Source organism: Bos grunniens, chromosome 4, assembly GCF_055505025.1.
Source record: "Bos grunniens cultivar Pamir isolate PY7600 chromosome 4, Bosgru_T2T1.0, whole genome shotgun sequence".
In the NCBI taxonomy this organism is placed as follows: domain Eukaryota; kingdom Metazoa; phylum Chordata; class Mammalia; order Artiodactyla; family Bovidae; genus Bos; species Bos grunniens.
In genome coordinates this window covers 8,555,112-8,575,436 of record NC_141168.1, presented here as the reverse complement: position 1 = coordinate 8,575,436, position 20,325 = coordinate 8,555,112, and the positions used below count along the sequence as shown (strand labels likewise).

Sequence of the window (20,325 nt, the reverse complement as noted above, 5' to 3'; positions counted from 1 at the left end):
TTTTTTTTTAAATTATAAAGTATTTGGGAACTTCCTGCTATAAAAGTCCTAGAAATTAGCTGTTTTGAAAATGCTATATCAATTGTGAAATGAGAATTTCTCCTCTTATCCTTTGATATTTATAAATATTATACAGATTTATTAATACAAAGTCAGTTTTCTTTTTTAAATACTTCGTGCTTTAAATAGTATTCACTGTTTTTCCAGTAGGTGGAGTGTTAGGCCAAGGAAAGTAGATTAACATTTGAAAGCACTTTTTTTTTCTTCTTTTTACTGTTTTGAGAAATTTTTTATATAAAAATAAGCCACCTAATGGGCTCATTAATTCTTTTAATTGCATCAATACCACAGGATTTCAGTCACACTAGACCTTATGAGGCAAAATATATTGTACTGACTACATTTCCATAATAATGAAGGCATGATGGCAATAGTAGTAAGTATGTAAATGCTCCTCATTTTAAAATTGCTTATCAAGCCGTAAATGAAAACTCCTGATAACTCTGAAAGGAAACCTGTGCACATGTACAGGAAAGGAAGGTCTGTCTCTTAAAGACTTTATTTCCCAACCCTTAACCGTCTCTGGAAAAGAACATTCCTTGTGAGTTTAACATCGGTTCACGGCTGACCTCGCCACTTCCGGTCTGTGACCTGGAGCGGGTCACTGACTCTCCGTGTCCTCAGGGCGATGCTTCGTGTCCCTTCTGCGTGTCTCCATACAGGGAGCCGGGCCCTCGGATGGCTAGAGGTGACCGTACTGTAGCTCAGCCTTTCTTCCCTCCTCCTTCCCCACCTCCTCCATTTCACCCCCAAATCACAAACGGGGTGAGGAAATCCCCTCCCACTCTGCCAAGACAAACTGTGGCTTAAAATGGCAGTGAACTGAAATCACAAAATCATACCTGGATGACACGAAAGCTCTGAACTCAGTGTGTGAGGCTGGAGCCCCAGCCCGAGTCACAGTGACGGTAAATGTCGCACAAGTGAGTGTCCCCTTAAGGGTGTCCTGGGGCACATGATGTCACAGCCTTTAATTTTGATGCGCCTCTATTACACAAGCTCTCATTGCCTCTTAACTGCCGGTGAGATGACCATCAGCTAAATGTACAGCGAAATAGCTCGCTTGGACCCCGAAGAAATTGCCTTGAACTGATCGCACTTGACCATGACAAGTGCGCCAGGGTTCCCTGGCAGAGTGGCAGCCACCTGGTAACATGAGGGAACCGGTATTAATATGATGTGTTCTCAGGCTCTGCAGGTTGAGCTGTACTTGCCTTATCTGATTTAACGCATTCTCTCCTATAATGTAAATACTTAAAATGTAGCTGAGCTCTTCCTTCCCCGGTTGAGCCACGGGGGCTGTTTCAGGAGCCTGTCACTCACAGGTCGCCTTTGTGGTTACCCAGGTGTAGCCGGGTTAGCCTATCAGTCCGGCTAGCCAACTCCTTTTCTGAGTTGAGATGCTTTTTGTCATGTCTGTTAGATGACATAAGGACATGAAAAGCCCAGCACAAAGCCCTGCACAGAGTAGCGGCTCAGTACGTGGGCCTGGGTTCAAACAGAAACCACGTGCGTGCGTGTCTCCCCCCCGCACCCCAGAGAGCAGAGAAGCTCTGGCTTGGCAAGGCTGGAGCTGGTCTGGGGTTGCTGAGCCACCAAAAGGCCACTCTGTGGAGTTGGAGGAGTGTGCACACGTGTGAGCATGTGTGAGATTGGAGGCAGGAGGCCTCAGAGCACGCAGCCCACACAGGGCTCACAGGGGCTCTGGTTTCCAGGGGAAACAGATGGGTACCAGGCCATAGGGTCACAGGAGGATCACACTCTGGGTCTGAGGCTCAGGCAGACCTCAGGCCCTAGGCAGACCTCCCCACCCTCAAGCCAGCACTGGAAATTTCCAGAAGCCCTTTCTTCCCTCCAGGGCCCCCTTTGTTATTCTGTCACTCAGTCGCGTCCGACTCTTTGAGACCCCATGGACTTGCCAGGCTTCCCTGTCCTTCACTACCTCCCTGAGCTTGCTCAGACTCATGTCCATTGAGTCGGTGATGCCATCCAACCATCTCATCCTCTGTCCCCTTCTCCTCCTGCCCCCAGTCTTTCCCAGGATTAGGGTCTTTCCCAATGAGTCATCTCTTCACATCAGGTGGCCAAAGTATTGGAACTTCAGCATCAGTCCTCCCAATGAATATTCAGGGTTGATTTCCTTTAGGATTGACTGGTTTGATCTCCTTGCTGTCCAAGGGACTCTCAAGAGTCTTCTCCAGCACCACAGTTAGAAAGCATCAATTCTTCAGCATTCAGCATTCTTTATGGTCCAGCTCTCACATCCATACATGACTACTGGAAAAACCATAGCTTTGACTAGAAGGACCCTTGTCGGCAAAGTAATATCTCTGCTTTTTAGTACGCTGTCTAGGTTGGTCGTAGCTTTTCTTCCAGAGCCCTCAACCAGAAAAGTTTAATATTTTGCTCACTTTAAAGGAAATTAAAGGAACTCACGTTAATCATAGAGCATATACTGAAAGGAGGCAACAAATTGATTACCGACACAAAGAGACTCACATCCCAGGTACCTCCATGGGGGTGTCACTGGGAGAGAGGCAGGGAGAGCTTATTTTGGGAACAGGGCTCATGTGGGGAGGATTCCGGAAAGCAGGGCTGGATGCTCTCAAAAAGCCAGGGCAGCTCAGAAATCGATCTTATTAACAATCTCTGTCTGGGAGGCAGGAAGACAGGAACAGAACTAGCGTGGTTGTCTGAGAAGCAAGCCAGGAGAGGGCGCTGTTCGGGCCTGGTTTTAATGTCACAAGCTCTTCTTTTAATTCCGGGGATTGGTTTTCTGTTGCTGCTGTAACAATTTACTGCGGATTTAGGGTAACCCTGAGGGATTGCCTTACGGTTCTGGAGGCCAGTTAGCGTTACTGAGTGGATGGCCTGCTGCTGACTGGGCTGGTTGCCCCGAAGCTCGGAGAGGAGAATCCCTTTCCTTGCCTTTTCCAGCTTCTAGAGCCACCTGCATCCCACAGCTCATCGCCCCAGAGTCCAGGATCCCTAATTTGGTCGCATCCGCAGGTCCCAGAGCTGCTGTTCCCTTTCCCACCGTCCCCGCCACGTCACCTCATCCTTTCCTCCCACACCCTTCCTTCTGGGTACAAAGCAGGACGGAGAGTGAGAGAGAGACGAGCGGCGAGGAAAACTCGAGCGGACTCCTCTTCCCTCTTAGCTCTCCTCCTGTGGTCCTCTTCCATCACAGAACTGCCGCAGACACGAGGAGTTTAATCTCCATAAACGTTAAAGCCTTCCCGTGTATCTTCAGCGGTTGTCATATTTTCCGACTCGGTTGTTACAAAAGATTTTCTTAACTAAAAAGTGATTTGGATCAGAATGATAGATCACTGCCCTCTGAGATTCCTGCCCAATGTATTTTCATTAATCGCTTCATTAATGAATTAAGACTCAAGGGTGTTAGTGGTATTTATAGATAAACCAACGCCAGGCAGAATCACTGATGGCACAATCAAGATTCAAAAACTTCTGAGTAGTCTGTATCCTTCCAAGCAAAAGAAATAAATTTTAATATAATATAGGTAAATTTTAGCTTTGGGTTCAAGTCATCAGCTGCATATATGAAGGAAGGGGAAGAGATGAAAGTAATCTATGGAGACAAACTAGCAATTTTATTTTACATGAGCTGGGTAAAAATAATATAAAATGTGCCAAAAGCCGACTCTGTCAAGTACTATATAGGGTAGCATAGTGATTACTACATACTGTTATGATGTAACTATTTCAGGAAGCCTTTTTTTGTTTGTTTGTTTCAAACTAAATTTTAATTTTGTATTGGGGCATAGCTGATTAACAATGTTGTGGTAGTTTCTCCTGAACGGGGAAGGGACTCAGCCATACATATACATGTATCCATTCTCCCCCAAACCCCCCTCCCATGCAGGCGCCACATAACATTGTGTAGAGTTCCCTGTGCTACACAATAGGTCCTTGTTGGTTATCCATTTTGAATATAGCAGTGTGTACATGACCTCTGCAAACTCCCTAACTATCCCTTCCCCTCGGCAACCCCAAGTTCCCTAACAACAGGTACTAAGTGGATGGAGGGACCATAGCAGTTCCCCATGTGTGCCACCAGATGGCGCCAAAGCAGTTAGTTGCTCTTTAGCAACAGGGACTAACCTAGACAGCATATCAAAAAGCTGTTACCTTACTTTGCCAACAAAGATCTGTCTCGTCAAAGCTATGGTTTTACCAGGAGTCATGTATGGATGTGAGGGTTGGACTCTAAAGAAAGCGGAGTGCTGAAGAATTGATGCTTTTGAATGTCGTGTTGGAGAAGACTCTTGAGAGTCCCTTGGACTGCAAGGAGATCCAGCCAGTCCATCCTAAAGGAGATCAGTCCTGAATGTTCATTGGAAGGACTGATGCTGAAGCTGAAACTCCAATACTTTGGCCACCTGATGTGAAGAACTGACTCATTTGAAAAGACCCTGGTGCTGGGAAAGATTGAAGGCAGGAGGAGAAGGGGACGACAGAGGATGAGATGATTGGATGGCATCACTGACTCAATGGACATGAGTTTGAGTAAACTCCGGGAGTTGGTGATGGACAGGGAGGCCTGGCATGCTGCAGTCCATGAGGTCGCAAAGAGCTGGACACGACTGAGCGACTGAACTGATAGTCGCCTCTGCCCCAGGGAAACAATAAAGTATAAAAATATTAATATTTAAGGTTCTCTGGCCAGAACATGTGTTTTATTAATGAAACACTTGAAATCATAGCAAACTTTGCAAAATTGTAGTCGAACATGCCAATGTTGGCTTTAATCATGCTTTTTTAGACTTTTATCACAGTGCTACCAGATACCCAGGCACAAAAAAAAAACTCACAGTACCAGTCCTGCAGGTCAGAACTCTCCAGATTCCTAAGCTGCGATGACTCTTGGACTCTTAATCTTGAATATTCAATAAGCTCTAGGTTTCGAGTAAGCAGTCTCAAGATTCCAGTGTAGATGGTCATTAATAATTAACCATCATTCCTCAAAGCGGCCAGTCCTCCTCCTGGCCAGTGAGATTGGTCCCCTCCCCACACTTCCGGCCTGCCTCTCCTCCCCCTGCTCCTCGCCCCCCAAGCAGGCCTGCACCCTGCAGCTTTGCCCATGCTGACCCACCTCTAGCGAGTCTAGTTTCGGAAGTTCGTGCCCCAGCACGTAGCTACTGTACGCAGTTCCCACAGGAAGGACCTGCTGGATAGGAGGACAAAAGTGTTTCCTTCTAACCCACACCTTACTTTATGCTCTCCTGAGCAGGTATTAAACTCACTTCAGAAAAACAAAAGGGTACAAAAGAGATTTCTTTTTCCCCAGGTGGTTACAAGGAACACAGAAAGTTCTAAGAGCTCACAGTTGGAGAAACAGCTAGAATGTTTGGGCTGTAAAAGTTCAGCTAAGGCAAGAATCGCCAGTTAGGGCACAAAGGATTCTGGGACAGCGGTGTTCACACTTTTGCGTGGGAAGCATAATCAGACGTGTGACAGCCATTGTCTGTAAGCTCTTCCCATCTGCTTTGTTTTTAACTCCCTCTGTTGCCAACCCAGCTCCACTCTGAAAGGTCAGCTCTGCCAGAGTAACGGTGTCTTTGCCCCCTCCAGGCTCTGATGTCCCTGCACTGTGGCAGGAAGGAGAAATCACCCTCGTTTGGACAAGCAAGAAAACTGTGACCCGGATATCTCAGCATTTGAATGTACATATTCTTGCGTGCTTGCCCACTCAGTCCTGTCTGACTCCCTGTGGCCCCAGGCCTGTAGCCCGCCACACTCCTTTGTCCGTGGGATTTCGCAGCCAAGAATACTGGAGTGCGGTGCCATTTCGTACTCCAGGGAATCTTCCTGATACAGAGATCGAACCTACATCTCCTGCCTCTCCTGCTTTGGCAGACAGGTTCTTTACTACCTGAGTCACCAGGGAATTCTCGCACGTATTCACATACATTAATATATTCATATTCACATTTGAACACACACACACATATATATATTCTGAAGAATGATATTGGTGTCCTGGTGGATAGACCCAAATGGGGAAGAAATAAGTGCAGTAAGGTGTGCTAAAGAAAATCACTAAACATGTAGCCTACTCTATCTCAGGGGCCAAACTAGAGACTGAATCAAGCAGATTTTACTCTATTAAAATGAGTGAGGGTCTTAGTCCATCAGCCACAGAAAAGGTGCGTGAGCTGGAGAAGAGCTCATAAAAGGTCTTCATGTACAGGCTCAGATCATTTTCCAATAACCCCAGCGAAGGCTGGGATGAGCTCCTATTTTCTCAGGCTGGTATTTTGGAGTCAGCACTGATGAAATAAGATCCAGAAACTGGGGCTGAAAGAGTGACATCATCCCTCAGGGAAGATCCAAGTCCCTGCAGGATGCGACGTTCTTCTAAAACAATTCGACGTTCTTCTAAAACTGTCTCTCCTTTTCTTCCTGCAGCTGGATCACTATCCTTCCGTGAGTTACCACCTGCCAAGTTCATCCGACACGCTCTTCAATTCTCCCAAGTCGCTCTTCCTAGGAAAAGTCATAGGTAAGAAATTTGGGATAAACTGCCCACATAATATTTCCTAAAGCTGCTCATTTGCCTTTGAAATGCATCATAATTGGTGGTTGAGGCTCCTATATTTGTAATGGTGATAAAACCTGTGTCGTTTGGTGCGTGACAAACTAAAACACGGGTGAAGCTGTGTATCTGCTCCCAGTTTCTTTATCTAAAATCTGTTCTTTGGTTTATTACAGAGCTCTACCTACCAACAATATTTAATATAACTTTTTCCTATTCTAAGTATTCAACATGGTTCTGTCTTCCTCTCACTGTCGAGAAGCATACCTGATTTTTTTTTTTAACTGTTTTCTAGATTTCTTGTTTGGACTATGCTGGGTCTCCGTTGCTGCTGGTTCTTCTCTCTAGTTGCAGCGAGTGGGGGCTGCGCTCTAGTTGCGGTGCATGGGCTTCTCATTGTGGTAGCTTCTCTTGTTGCAGGCAGACTCTAGGGCGCTCAGGCTTCAGTAGTTGTGGTACGTGGGCTCGATAGTTGCAGCTCCCAGGCTCTAGAGCACAGGCTCAGTAGCTGGGGTGCACAGGCTTAGTTGCTCCCGGCATCTGAAATCTTCCCAAGTCGGGGATCGAACCCGTGTGTCCTGCATTGGCAAGTGGATTCTTCACCACCAAGCTACCGGGAAGCCCTACCTACATTATTTGCAATCAGAAGGCTGATAGGAATTGGGGATTGTGACAGAACCCCCTGAGTGGATTGTGAATTTAGAAGCCACTTGGCCCTTCTCTACTACAGATCAGAGCTGTCGAGATTAACTCTGGATGTGATTGGTTACATATTTTAAGTGATTAATATAAAGCCAATGACATTTTTTTTTTCTGTAAGAGAACTCTATATTGTGAACCCAAAATGGGACTCGTAAGACAGTGGGTGATGTGCTGGCCAAAGCCGGGGGAGGGGGGCTGCTGTATGATCAGAATGCTCTTAACTGTTAAAAGCACTCATTTTTAAAAGATGGGGACAGGGGAACCTAGCAGATAATGAAAAGAACAGGGGGCCAAACCCATAACAACAAGTAACAATAGTATACACTTACAGAGGAACTTTGTGTGGGCCAAGATCCGTTTCAAGTGCTTCAGATACATGATCACATTTAATCTTCTTCGTAATTCCATGAGATAATCAAGGTATCATCCCCGCTTTACAGCTGAGAAACCTGAAGCGTCAAGAGATTACGTATCGTGCCCAAAGCCACCTACTTAAGGGTGGAATCAAAAGGTTTTCCAGGACAGTCAGATACCTGTGTCTCTCTGTTCCTGACCACCATGCTGTAACCTCTGTGATGGTGGACTTAGGAACAAAACAGAAAGATGGAAGAAGAGGATTTGGGCAACAGAGGCTGGCCTGTTGAGGGACAAGCCCGACATCCCATGTCAGAAAGCAGCCAAGAGCAAAGTGTATTCCAGGACTTAGAACAGGGGACACACGAGGCAAGACAGCGGGCAAACAGAGGTGTAGGTCGCATCCCAGGAAAGGGCCACGCCCTCAGCGAAAAGGCAGAGGGGAGTGGCAGTAGCTTAATCAGTGGTGAAAGTGAAAAGGAAAGGCAGCCCAGACCACGGGCCACCTGCTGTTCAAGGCATCGGGCTAATCATCTTCGTGTGCAAATGTGACAACGTAGTGTCACAGCAGCTCAGGGAAGCAAGACGTATGGTCATTTTCCTCATTTTACAGATGAGGAAGCTGAAGCTGAGCAGGGTCAGTTTGCTGGAGTTACTTGACTGTTGTGTGGAAAAACAGAGTTGTGAAGCTGGGTCTCTCTGATGAGAGTCCACAAACAAAGGTCTAGTCAGTAAGGGCCAAGGTCCAGAAGGAAACGCAGCGGGAAGACAAGCAATGCCGTTATAATTTGGTTACACATGCCAATGTAGTCAGTGGCGTAGAGCCCCGGTGTCTGCAGGCATGCACCCTGAGGTGTCGCTGAGTGCCCGCTTGCTGCCACATGCATTCCGCAACTCAGTGAAGAATAACAGGAAATTTTAAGCGCTCCTTCAGGGCTGACTCCATCCAAACAAACTCTACACTATGATACTGTGATATTCCTAAAGACACTGCACTATGATATTCCTAAACATTCCTATTCAGCATGAACATACGGAAACAGTGGACTTTATTTCTTTCATGAAACTTGCAAAGTCAAATTTGACAGGTACGTTGGGTGAATGCCAGTTTCCTTCACCATGAGTAACACTCTTACTCATCAGGATTTCAAGTCAGGTGACTAAATTGACACTAAAGCAAAATTGCAATATGCAATGAGGCACGAACCTTCAAGGTCATGAACAAATAACATCATAAGAGAAATCTTCTATAAGAATTGACTCTGCTCGAGATGTGCTGAGCTAAAACCATTATATGAATTTCAGGTATATGAGTAATACACCCAGAGTTTTCTGTTCACCAAAGGAAAATTTTGCCATGTAAATAAACTAACTGTGCCTGTGATGAGTTGCATGAAGAAATAGAAACCTGTAACGACCTCCACAGCCCCAACAGGGAGAGGACCTCATGGCCTCAGGCACGTGAGGCTAAGTTAAGGCTCTGCTTTGGGTCTCACGCGAGACTTCTATTCAAGACTGACTCTCATCCACACCAGCCCCAGAGCTCTCTGCAGGCCACAGGACAGGGTCTCAAAGTCCCACTGCATCCTAACAAGGAGCACTCTTTGTGACCTCATGGACAACAGGCCTCCAGGCTCCCCTCTATCCAGGGGATTTTTCAGGCAAGAATACTGGAGTAGGATTGCCATTTCCTCCTCCAAGGGAACAAGGAGCAAGTGCTCAATAAATATTTGTTAAATTGATAAACAGTAGAAGGGAAAGAAACGAAAAGCTTATCACCGTAGACGTGTCCTGCAGAGTGAGAGGATGCCGATAAGGATGCTAAGATGATAAAAACTAGCACAGAGGTGAGATCTTCCCACACAGCTTGCAGTCTCCTTTTCCTAAAGGCAGGCATCTGACAATAATGCAGTGGAAAGCATGTAGGCTTTGGAATCAGGCAGAGAGGGTGTGGCAGTCAGCTGGTCAGCTCGTGCTGCTATAAAATCCCCCAGACTAGACAGCTAAGCGACAGGCGTTTATTTCTCACAAGTTCTGAAGGCTGGAAAGTTGGCAATAAAGGTAGCAGCAGAGCAGGTGTCTGGTGAGGGCCCAGCTCCTCGTTTGCAGATGCCTGTCTTCTCATCATATCCTCATGTGATGGAGAGAAGTAAGCTCTCTCCCGTCTCTTCTTGGGTGTGTGCGCTCAGTCTCTTCAGTCGTGTCCGACTCTTTGTGACCTGATGGACGGGAGCCCACCAGGCTCCTCTGTCCGTGGGATTATCCCGGCAGGAATACTGGAGTGGGTTGCCATTTCCTCCTCCAGGGGGCTCTTCTTAGAGGGACAATAATCTCATTCAGGAGGGCTCCGCCCTCACGATCTGATCCCAGATCCATCCCCTTGGGGGTTAGGATTTCAACATACTAATCGAGAGAGAGACAAGCCCTCAGTCTGTAGCTGCCACTGGTGTTTGAGTCTGGGCTCTTCCCCTCATCGGCATTGAACCCTTGAGTTCAGTACTTGAACCTCCCAGAGCCTGGGTCTGTCAGTTACAAAATGGGAACACAGTGCCTGCTTGCAAGCTGTTAGCTTCCTGAAGCTAACAGGAAGCTAACAGTGTTGTCTTCTTACTTTTTAATTTATCTATTTGCAGCAGCCACATCAGTGCCTAATGTATGGAAAGTGCTCAAAAAAATATTTGTGGCGTAAATAAACTACCTTTTTAGTATTGAGCGAATAACATCTTAATAAATATCCCGTGTAATACTTGATAATAATAAGCCAAAAAAATGATGGCTGTTTTTGGATGCTGGCTCTGTGGCAGTGTGTATGTGTTTTAGTATATAGTGCTGCCTACAGTCCTCATGACACCAGCCTGGACCACTGTTACCCTCACTGTATGGGAAAAGGAATGAAGATTCAGGAAGGTTATTTTCTTCAAGCAGGTTTTCCAGCAGCAGCCCTGTTGTCTTTTGGGGTCAGATACACAATTTTTCGTTGTGGTGGTTGACTTGTGCTTTGTGGGGTGCTTAGCTGCTTCCCGGTGCTCTACCCACTGGCTACAAGTCACACCCCCCAGTTGTGACAGCCATCAGTGACTCCAGATGTGGCCAAATGCTCCCCCAAGGGTAGAGTCACTGCCCACTGAGAACCACTGGCTTAATATCTCCCTGGTCATTGGCAGAGGAGGCCTTTGAAACAGGTGTGTGACACCAAGAGCTAGGCATTCCTTCCTGGTAACACCTGCAACTTTCAGAAGGATGAAGAATCAAGGAAGAGATCTGATACCTTGGAGATAAATTCTGTTAGTACCATCTAAGGAGTCACAGTGAGGACCTCAGAAAACATGTGGGTGCCTGGCTAAGCTAATCATCCACCATCTCCTCCAGCCAGTGTTCCTTAAAAATGTGGTCATTTAGCAGGAACAGGATTGGTGAGATCTCTCTTTGAAACTGACGTTCACGTCAGTGAGAAGCAACCAATATGCTTTCACTAGCTATGTAAATGTCCATCAGACAGCTGAACTTCAAATGGCTCTCTCATGTACTCCACTAAGGTTTTGACACCCCCTTGAGATCCACGCCCCCAAGTTGTTGAGTCAGCTGCTAATCAGAAACTGATCACATAAAAGAAGGAAAAGGAGATGTATCTAAATAAATTAATAGGACTTCACATGGAGCTCTTTGATGAGCACTGCTTGAAAAAGGACACATAAAAAGGATGAAAGAAGGGTACTTAATCCACGACAAGTGTGACTTCTAAAGGGAGCGGCAGAAATATATTCTAGAAATAAAACTGTGATCTCTGTCAACCGGCAACAGAATTTTGGAATGAGTTGTGACATTTCTGAATCCTGCGAAGAGGAAGCCAGGATCCCCAGCAATGAGCAAAGCTTCACAAAGTATAAATTTCACCAGACCTAGTTATGTCCATCATTTACTAGCTGAATGATGTCATGGACTTTATATATCTGATTTTCAACAACAGATTTAATAGTCTTTCAAGAGAATCTCTAAGTCAATTGGAAGCCTGTAGCAGAGTCTTCTGTGCTACTCATCTCTTTCCCCAACATTTCTATCAGTGCCTTGGATAAAGACACAAATAGAATGTTTATAAAGTTTGCAAATGCCACGAAGCTGAGAGGGATGGTTTAATAAGCTGGATGATAAAAAACACTTTAAAAGCATCTTGGCAGGCTGGAAAGATAGGATAAAAATAATAAGATGGAATATAATAGAGATAAACATAATTCTTGCACTTAGACCAGAAGGCAAAAAAAAGAAGAAGCGTATAAGTAGAAGATGAAAGACTCCTGGTATCATAAAAGACTCAGGGGCGGGGGTGGTTTTATGGACATTTGGATATGTGGTGACTGATTTTTAAATAAATATAATACTGAAGTATGTTAATAAGAGAATTGTGTACACAGCAAGAAGTACAGGCAGACCTCGGCTGGGAAGTCACGGCCAATCCTAAGCACCCCATTTTAAGACATCTTTTAAGAAGACAAAATAGGTAAAGGACCCATAAGGGGAAAAAAAATCAAAAGACTTGGAGATACTTACACCAATAAAAAGATATGATTTAAGAGACATGATAGAATCTGATTTTCAGTCTTGACAACTGCTCCATAAAAAAAGAATTAGGCTTTGTAGAGGCTTACTGTAAGGCACCAGAGTCGCCAAGTGAGAGGAAAATTTCAGTTCGAAAGAACTCCCTAATAGCTAAAACTATTCAAAAATGAGGAGCCACTCTTTTGAAGTAGTGGAGCTTCCAATATTGAGAGTATTGAACAAAAGCTAGATTAAAATGTGTCCTGTACTTTGAGGAGTTTCCTGGCTTGAGTGAGACCAACTTGCATAAAGCCTAAAAACCCTTGAAACTGTAAGATGATGATGGCTTTTTTGAAAGGTGAAAAATGCGATACTAAAGCTGAGAAGGTTCTCCTGTTCCATGTGAGAATTCAAAGGATAGTTGTGTTTAGGGTTCCTTGATGGCACACACCATTGTGGATGTAGTATAGGTGTGAATTTAGAAGAATGTCAGTATCGACTGCTCCTCACATCACTGTACATTCTGTGTTATTAAACAGATAGCCTCTGTTTTCAGGATTGCAATACTCATTTTAATTTTCTTTTTAGAAAGTAAAATCTGAACCTGCCTTTTGTTTGTTTTTCAAATTAACTATTCGTGTCATGGCCGTGTAGCATAGTAGTACCAAATCATAAGATAGACCTACTCTGTAGGGAAAATGTATCAATTCTTCTGTGTGAGCTTAAGAAACTGTGCTTGGAAAGAAGCTGAATAGTAACTATTGCCGAGTAATCGTTGCTTTAATGACCAGGGCTGTTTGTCAGAGGCAAGGTCTGAAGTGGTCAAATTAAAGGTCAGTGCTGATCCATTTGAACTTAATACAGTTTGTGAGTCGTCTTGGTCCCAGAAACTTTTTTTCAGAGTACCACTATAGAAGCAACTGAGATAGAAGACCTGCGAGAGACCTGTTGGAAGCCACCATATGATTTCCATTGTATCTCAAATGTGAATATTATGATCCTCGGTAAAGAAATCCTTAGTCTAAGGTTTTCCAAATATTTGGCAAAGCCTCCCGACACAGCAGGAAATGACATACCGCTGTGCTCATTCATGGATGAGGTGATATACTCTGGTAGGCATCATGCTGCTCAGTGAGGATTTCCAGCCAAAAAATGTGATGAGTAGAAAATACATGTGCTGTTTCTAGGCAAGAAGACTTAACTGCTGATGCAAGACCTTCTGGGGTCCTTCTGTCCCTTTGATATGGTGGCCAACAAACCTCAAGACTGATTGTTCCCTCGACAGGATCCCTCTGTGACCACAACGAACAGAGCACCATGTCAACTTATGATGAACCTACAGCCTCCAAAGGAAAAAAAAAAAAACAAAAAACCTTTGCATTCTTAAGTTAGCAAGTCTACAGGGCTATTTGTTACTGCAGCACAACAACCCATCCTGATTGATACATAAGGATTGCAGTTAAGAGCAGTCTTTGCGATCACACTTGTGGGTTTGCATTCTTACTCTGTCACTTACCAATAGTTTGACTTTGGCAAGTTACTTAGCATCTTGGGCTTTCTGTTTCCTCATGTACTAAACAGGAACAGTAATGGCCACTGCTTTGCAGGATTCAACAAAATAAGACATGCTTAATAGGAAGCATGGGGTCTGCCCCATAGTATAGGTATAATAAACATTAGTTATTTTTATTAAATCATAATTAAACAAGCTTGTAATCATTATTTGTCACACACTAGGCATTGTATACGCCACTGGAACACCTATGATGTCCAAGACAGGCACAGTTTCTTACAGGGGCTTAAGTTCTAACTGGAAGAGAGCAGCCAGTGTTGAAAGGCAATTTGAAGTGGAAGGACCTGTGGCAGGATAAATGGAAGGTGGAAATACTGGGTTCTTTGAGAGCAAGAAGGGGGAGCATTAACCCAGTCCAGGAGGTAAGGGAAGGCACCCCAGGGGATGTGGCACAGAAGCTGAGATCTGAGTGATGAACTGGAAGAAGCACAAGCTGGAATCAGGATTGCCAGGAGAAATATCAATAACCTCAGATATGCAGATGACACCACCATTATGGCAGAAAGTGAAGAGGAACTAAAAAGCCTCTTGATGAAAGTGAAAGTGGAGAGTAAAAAAGTTGGCTTAAAGCTCAACATTCAGAAAAGGAAGATCATGGCATCCAGTCCCATCACTTCATGGGAACTAGATGGGGAAACAGTGGAAACAGTGTCAGACTATTTTTTTGGGCTCCAAAATCACCACACATGGTGACTGCAGTGATGAAATTAAAAGACGCTTACTCCTTGGAAGGAAAGTTATGACCAACCTAGATAGCATATTCAAAAGCAGAGACATTACTTTGCCAACAAAGGTTCGTCTAGTCAAGGCTATGGTTTTTCCTGTGGTCATGTATGGACGTGAGAGTTGGACTGTGAAGAAGGCTGAGCGCTGAAGAATTGATGCTTTTGAACTGTGGTGTTGGAGAAGAGTCTTGAGAGTCCCTTGGACTGCAAGGAGATCCAACCAGTCCATTCTGAAGGAGATCAGCCCTGGGATTTCTTTGGAAGGAATGATGCTAAAGCTGCAACTCCAGTACTTTGGCCACCTCATGCGAAGAGTTGACTCATTGGAAAAGACTCTGATGCTGGGAGGGATTGGGGGCAAGAGGAGAAGGGGACGACAGAGGATGAGATGGCTGGATGGCATCACTGACTTGATGGACGTGAGTTTGAGTGAACTCTGGGAGCTGGTGATGGACAGGGAGGCCTGGAGTGCTGCGATTCATGGGGTCGCAAAGACTCGGACATGACTGAGCGACTGATCTGATCTGATCTGAGAGTTATCTGGGCAAAGAAACAGGGAGGAGCAGAGGGCAGGAAGAGGAGAGGTTTTTCAGTTCTCTGTTTTGTACAACAGCCCAGCCAGCACTCTGTGGCTTGAACAATACTTTATGATTTCACACAAGTTTGTGGCCTGACTCTTCTGCTTCATGTGGTCTCAGCCAGGACATAAGAATGACTGAATGGTACATAGTGGCCTCAGTCACGTGGGTGCCCAGGAGTTTCCCTGGGGCTCTCAGCCAGGGGCCTCGGTTCTCTTGCCCAGACCCACCCCCCACCTCCGGCCCCACCTCCAAGGCTCGACCTCATGGCTGCCTGGGCTTCCTCCCATCATGGTGGCTAGTCTCTATGAAAGAGCCTTGGAAAAAGCAAAGGTGCAAACTGGAGGTCCCTAAGACCCAGCCTCAGAGCTCATGCACACCCTCCTTACTAGCGGCTATTGGCCAGATCTGAGCTCCAGCCCAGATCCCAGGAAAGGCTAAGCAGACTCTGCTTCTTGATGGCTCAGTGACAGGGTCACTCGGCGAAGGAGCGTGCAGGTGGGCGGTATTATTTCCGTCTTTGAAAACAGTGTGCCATGAGGGAAATTTGAGGGACCACAGCAAGTTTCATTCAGAAGGGTTGAAACTAGAGTAAGAAGAAGCAAGTGATCAAAATGTAGCAGCAGAAAGCTGGGTTCAGATCCAAACATGCTTCTGAAGGACACCCAAATGTCCTGACAGCCCCAGGACCGTCCCAATCACCTCCTGCCAGGACAAGGGTGAATTATTAGCATTGACCACATTCACTTTAAAAATGTGGCCCAGTGTGTTGATGAATTGTACGTCACCCATCATGTTTTAGGTTCTCCAAGGAGGAACTCTTGAGGTCAGAAGAGGAGCCCCTTGGTGGAGTAGTAGCAAGGACTGAGGATGTGAATACCAGCTTATTTGGGAGACGAGCTCAGGAAATCCCAGTAGGGGAGTGGAGAAGTGAAACCAGGAAAAGAATGGCAATTATCAGGCCACTCAGGTTGCGAGTAAGTGGTGTTCAGGACCACGGGGGACAGTGGGGGACAGTGCAGAGCCAGGGACTCGCTTCTCCTCCTTCCCACCTGGCCTGACTCAGGGCTGCTGCCTGGAGAATTAACTCCCCAGCAGTGCAGACCCGCAACCCCCACCCGCACGCACTGCCCCCGCCCCCAGGCCAGGAGAAGGCACTGGGCTCAGGGCATCACAGTCAGCCGTCTTTGGAATCCAAGCTGAATGCAGAGGCGTCGCCATATTACAGAATTCAGCCCCAAGTCACATTAAGGTTTTAATGTTATCCTGGAGGCTAAAAGCAGTCATGGAAGGATTTTTTTTAAATCAGAAGAATAACCTGCTCAGATTGATGTTTTTAGAAAGATAACACCATCTGCAGAGTGGAGAATGATAAACAGGAAGTGAGTGAGAGGCTTCGGAGAGACCTAAGTGGGGGTTGCTATGGTTGTCACACAGTTGCACATTGTCAGGCATGAAACAACTCGGATGTTCACAGACAATACAGTGTCTCCATCTGTCAGTGGTGAGTGGGCTTCCCTGGTGACTCAGCTGGTAAAGAATCCGCCTGCAATGCAGGAGACTTGGGTTCAACCCCTGGATTGGGAATATCCCCTAGAGAAGGGAAAGGCTACCCACTCCAGTATCCTGGGGTGGAAAATTCCATGGACTATACAGTTCAGTTCAGTCGCTCAGTTGTGTCCAACTCTTTGCTACCCCATGAACCACAGCACACCTGGCCTCCCTGTCCATCACCAACTCCCAGAGTTCACTCAAACTCACGTCCATCGAGTCGGTGATGCCATCCAGCCATCTCATCCTCTGTCATCCCCTTCTCCTCCTGCCCCCAATCCCTCCCAGCATCAGAGTCTTTTCCAAAGAGTCAACTCTTCGCATGAGGTGGCCAAAGTACTGGAGTTTCAGCTTCAGCATCAGTCCTTCCAAAGAACACCCAGGACTGATCTCCTTCAGAATGGACTGGTTGGATCTCCTTGCAGTCCAAGGGACTCTAAAGAGTCTTCTCCAACACCACAGCTCAAAAGCATCAATTCTTCGACACTCAGCCCATGGGGTCACAAATAGTCGGACGTGACTGAGCGACTTTCACTCTCACTGCGTGGCAAGGGCAGATACACAATGTCCAGTCCAGCTCACTGCTCAGTCTGACTTGGCTGTTTCAGCAGTCCCTTCCATCATCTCTGATCCTCCTGAATGACAATGCTCGGTCTCTCACCTGGCCTTCCCATCCCCTGCTTCCTTCTGTGTGTGTGCAGGTGTGTGGAATATAGAAGGGGATGGACAGTGAGACATCACTTACATGTTCCTTTAACATCATCACAAGGAGGGACACATGTCATCACTGGTCCTCCCTTGAGTTTGCAAGGGCTGCCATCAACTGGCCTCCAGCCCAGTGCTGGGTCCCTGGATGCACATCTGGCCTTGGGTGCTAAGATCTGAGGTTGATGAACTTATAGTCCCTCCTTGACCGAGGCAGTGCTTCCAGACACCATCCGCCATTGCTGCCTTTGTGTTTCTGTCCTGCGCTGGGGGTCAGGGGCAGAGCCCTGAGTCTGTGTCGCGTCCTCCCCCCTCCCCACGACAGCTGCACGGTGGAATCTTCAGCTTCATCTCAAGGTTTACTCCTCACAAGAGAAAGGCTGGGAGGAGCCAGAGACCCATCTGCTCACTCTTCTTTTCTTTCCTGATGAGGCTGGGTGGCCAGGTGTTGGTGTGAGCCCCCTGCACAGCAGGCTTCTCCCATAGCCTCTCATCAGGAAGCTGGGCAGGAGACCCCTGCCCCATAAGCCCCCTGCCCCATAAGCCCCCTGCCCGCTCTCCGAGCCAAAGCTTAGGTCCTCTCTCCCTCTGAACCTTTCCTTTTCCTCATAGTTTTCTTGGGCTTTTAAAAAAGAAGTCTTGCTTTAATTTGTTCTACCAGTTAGCTGTCTATCCCCAAAAAGAAGTACAGATAACATGCAGTTCCAACAGTCACTTTTTCTCACTGGTCTGCGGGTCAGCTAAGGGCTGAGGGCTCTGTGATACACCAGTCAGCTTCCTCCCAGGACCTCAGGGTTTCACAGGCAAATTCACATCAAGCCGGTGGAGGAGAAACAGACAGTAGTGTCAACACTTGTCAAGCCCTTGTTCTTGCCTTGCCCACTAAACATGCTATTGTCCAAATGAAGCCATTTGACCAAATCCAGAGACAAAGAGAAGAGAAACAGACTCTGCTTTCCCAGTCATGGCAAGAGGGCGTGGTCCCTGAGCAGGAGAGGGGATTCAAGGGATGTTGATGTTCCCTCCATTAAATCCCCCTGCAGTTAAGAAAGAGCTTTATGTCTTTCCCTTGGTGGCTGGAAGAATGAGTATTGCCTCTGTGTCACAGGAAGACTCTGTGGCCTGATGGCTACAGGATAGCCTTTTGTCCTTGATGGCTTAAAAAGTATGAGTAAAGGAATTTGGGGAAATCATTTACTCACTCAAAAGTACGTTGGCTGCTTATGTATGCCAGGTGGTAGCGATGAAACAATGGCTAAAACAGAAAATGCCTTTGATGTGAGGCATGCATCCTAGTGGGCATGAACAGGCTGAGAAAATAACTGTGTGATCTGATGTCAGCCAGTAGTAAATGTGATAAAGAAAAACAAAGGAGGATTCGGGTCAGTGCTCTCAGAGGAGATGGGAAGAGGTGGGGCTTAAGCAGGGTGAGGGCAGCCATGTACAGACATCCGGAGGGAATGTGTCCCGGGAAGTATGGAAGGTGATGCATGCCTGGCTCGTTCAAGGAACAGCAAGAAAACCAGGGTGGCTGGACCACAGTGGTGACAGACAGACAGACAGAGCTAGAGTGTCAGCCAGCAGCCAGACATTGGGTCGTAGACCATTATGGAGATGAGGTGGGAAGCAGCAGACAGTTCAGTTCACTCAGTCATGTCTGACTCTTTGCAACCCCATGGACTGCAGCACACCAGGCCTCCCTGTCCATCACCAACTCCCGGAGCTTGCTCAAACTCATGTCCATTGAGTCAGTGATGCCATCCAACCATCCACTCCTCTGTCATCCCCGTCTCCTCCCCCGTCAGCGTTGATCCAACTGAGGTAATAGGAACATTATCCACCTGCTGGGGCGCTGTGCTAACCACAGCAGGGGTGGGCGGGGAAGGACAGGAGGGACCGAAGGGACCAGCAGAATTTCAGCTGTAGAGACCAGATGGCAGTCTAGCGCTGAAACAAGCACTGGCACAGTGGAGAAGCAATGGGACAGGAATATGTTGAAGGAAGATCCCACAGTGTTTGGTGATAGATAGAAGGTGGTAGGTGGAAAAAAAGGGCCAAGATTGTTTCCCAGGATTTTGGCCTGAATAACTCGGTAAATGGTGGTGCTATTTACTGAGAATGACATTGGGAGAGAAGTGGCTTCGGGACCAGGAGATAAAAATGAAGATTTCTGTTCTGGGCAAGTTCCAGAGTGTTCTGTGGATGTGTAGTCCCATGATGCATGTCAGAAGCTGAACACTCCAGGAAGAATCCTCCCTTCTCCCCTCTCCACCCCCTGCCGCCCACCTCTACCCCCTGCCCACCTCCCCAGGCAGATGGCATCTTGGGTTGACTAGGACACAGTCATTAGTCAGAAAAGCTAAAAAGAATAAAGCTCCACCAGGAGATAATACCACTGCTATCTCCATACCATGGGGTACTGCTCAGTGACAGACAGGCACCAACTACTGATACACAAAACCACTTGGATAAATCTCTAGGGAATTAATCTGAGGGAATGGCCCATCCCCAGAGACTGCACACCTAATGATTCCATTTACATGACATCTTTGAAATGACAAAACTTTAGAAATAGAGGACAGCTTAGTGCTTGCCAGCAGTGGTGACAGGTTTGTGAGGGAGGGGGAAAGAGAAGCCAAGGGGGCTGTGGATATGAAAGGGGAACATGAGGTATCCTACCCATTGGATTTGTTCATTATCTGCCTGCAGTGGTCAAAGGCCAAGCCCACACAGGTGACCCAATTGTATGGAATCAAATATACACGCTCACACACACACTGATACAAAGTCTGACTGCCAAGGTGAATTGTATCGAGCTCAATATCCTGATTGTGACATTCCACAATAGTTTTGCAAAATGTTTCCTTTGAGGAAAGCTGGGAAAAATATACAAGAAACCTCTCTGTATTATTTCCATAACTGCATGCGATTCAATAGTTACCTCAATACAAATTTCAATTTTAGAGAAATAACCGAAGTAAGAAA

General features: G+C 46.4%; 1 protein-coding gene across 6 annotated transcripts in view; it reads left to right on the top strand.

The window, feature by feature from the left end:
* CNTNAP2 (contactin associated protein 2) overlaps positions 1–20,325 on the top strand; it is a 2,322,173-nt gene that overhangs the window by 2,174,784 nt on the left and 127,064 nt on the right. For all 6 annotated transcript variants that reach the window (XM_086398240.1, XM_086398242.1, XM_086398243.1 and 3 more), the window contains one exon: positions 6,493–6,586. In XM_086398240.1, the coding sequence (XP_086254366.1) occupies positions 6,493–6,586 (94 nt within the window). The remainder of the gene's footprint in view (positions 1–6,492; positions 6,587–20,325) is intronic.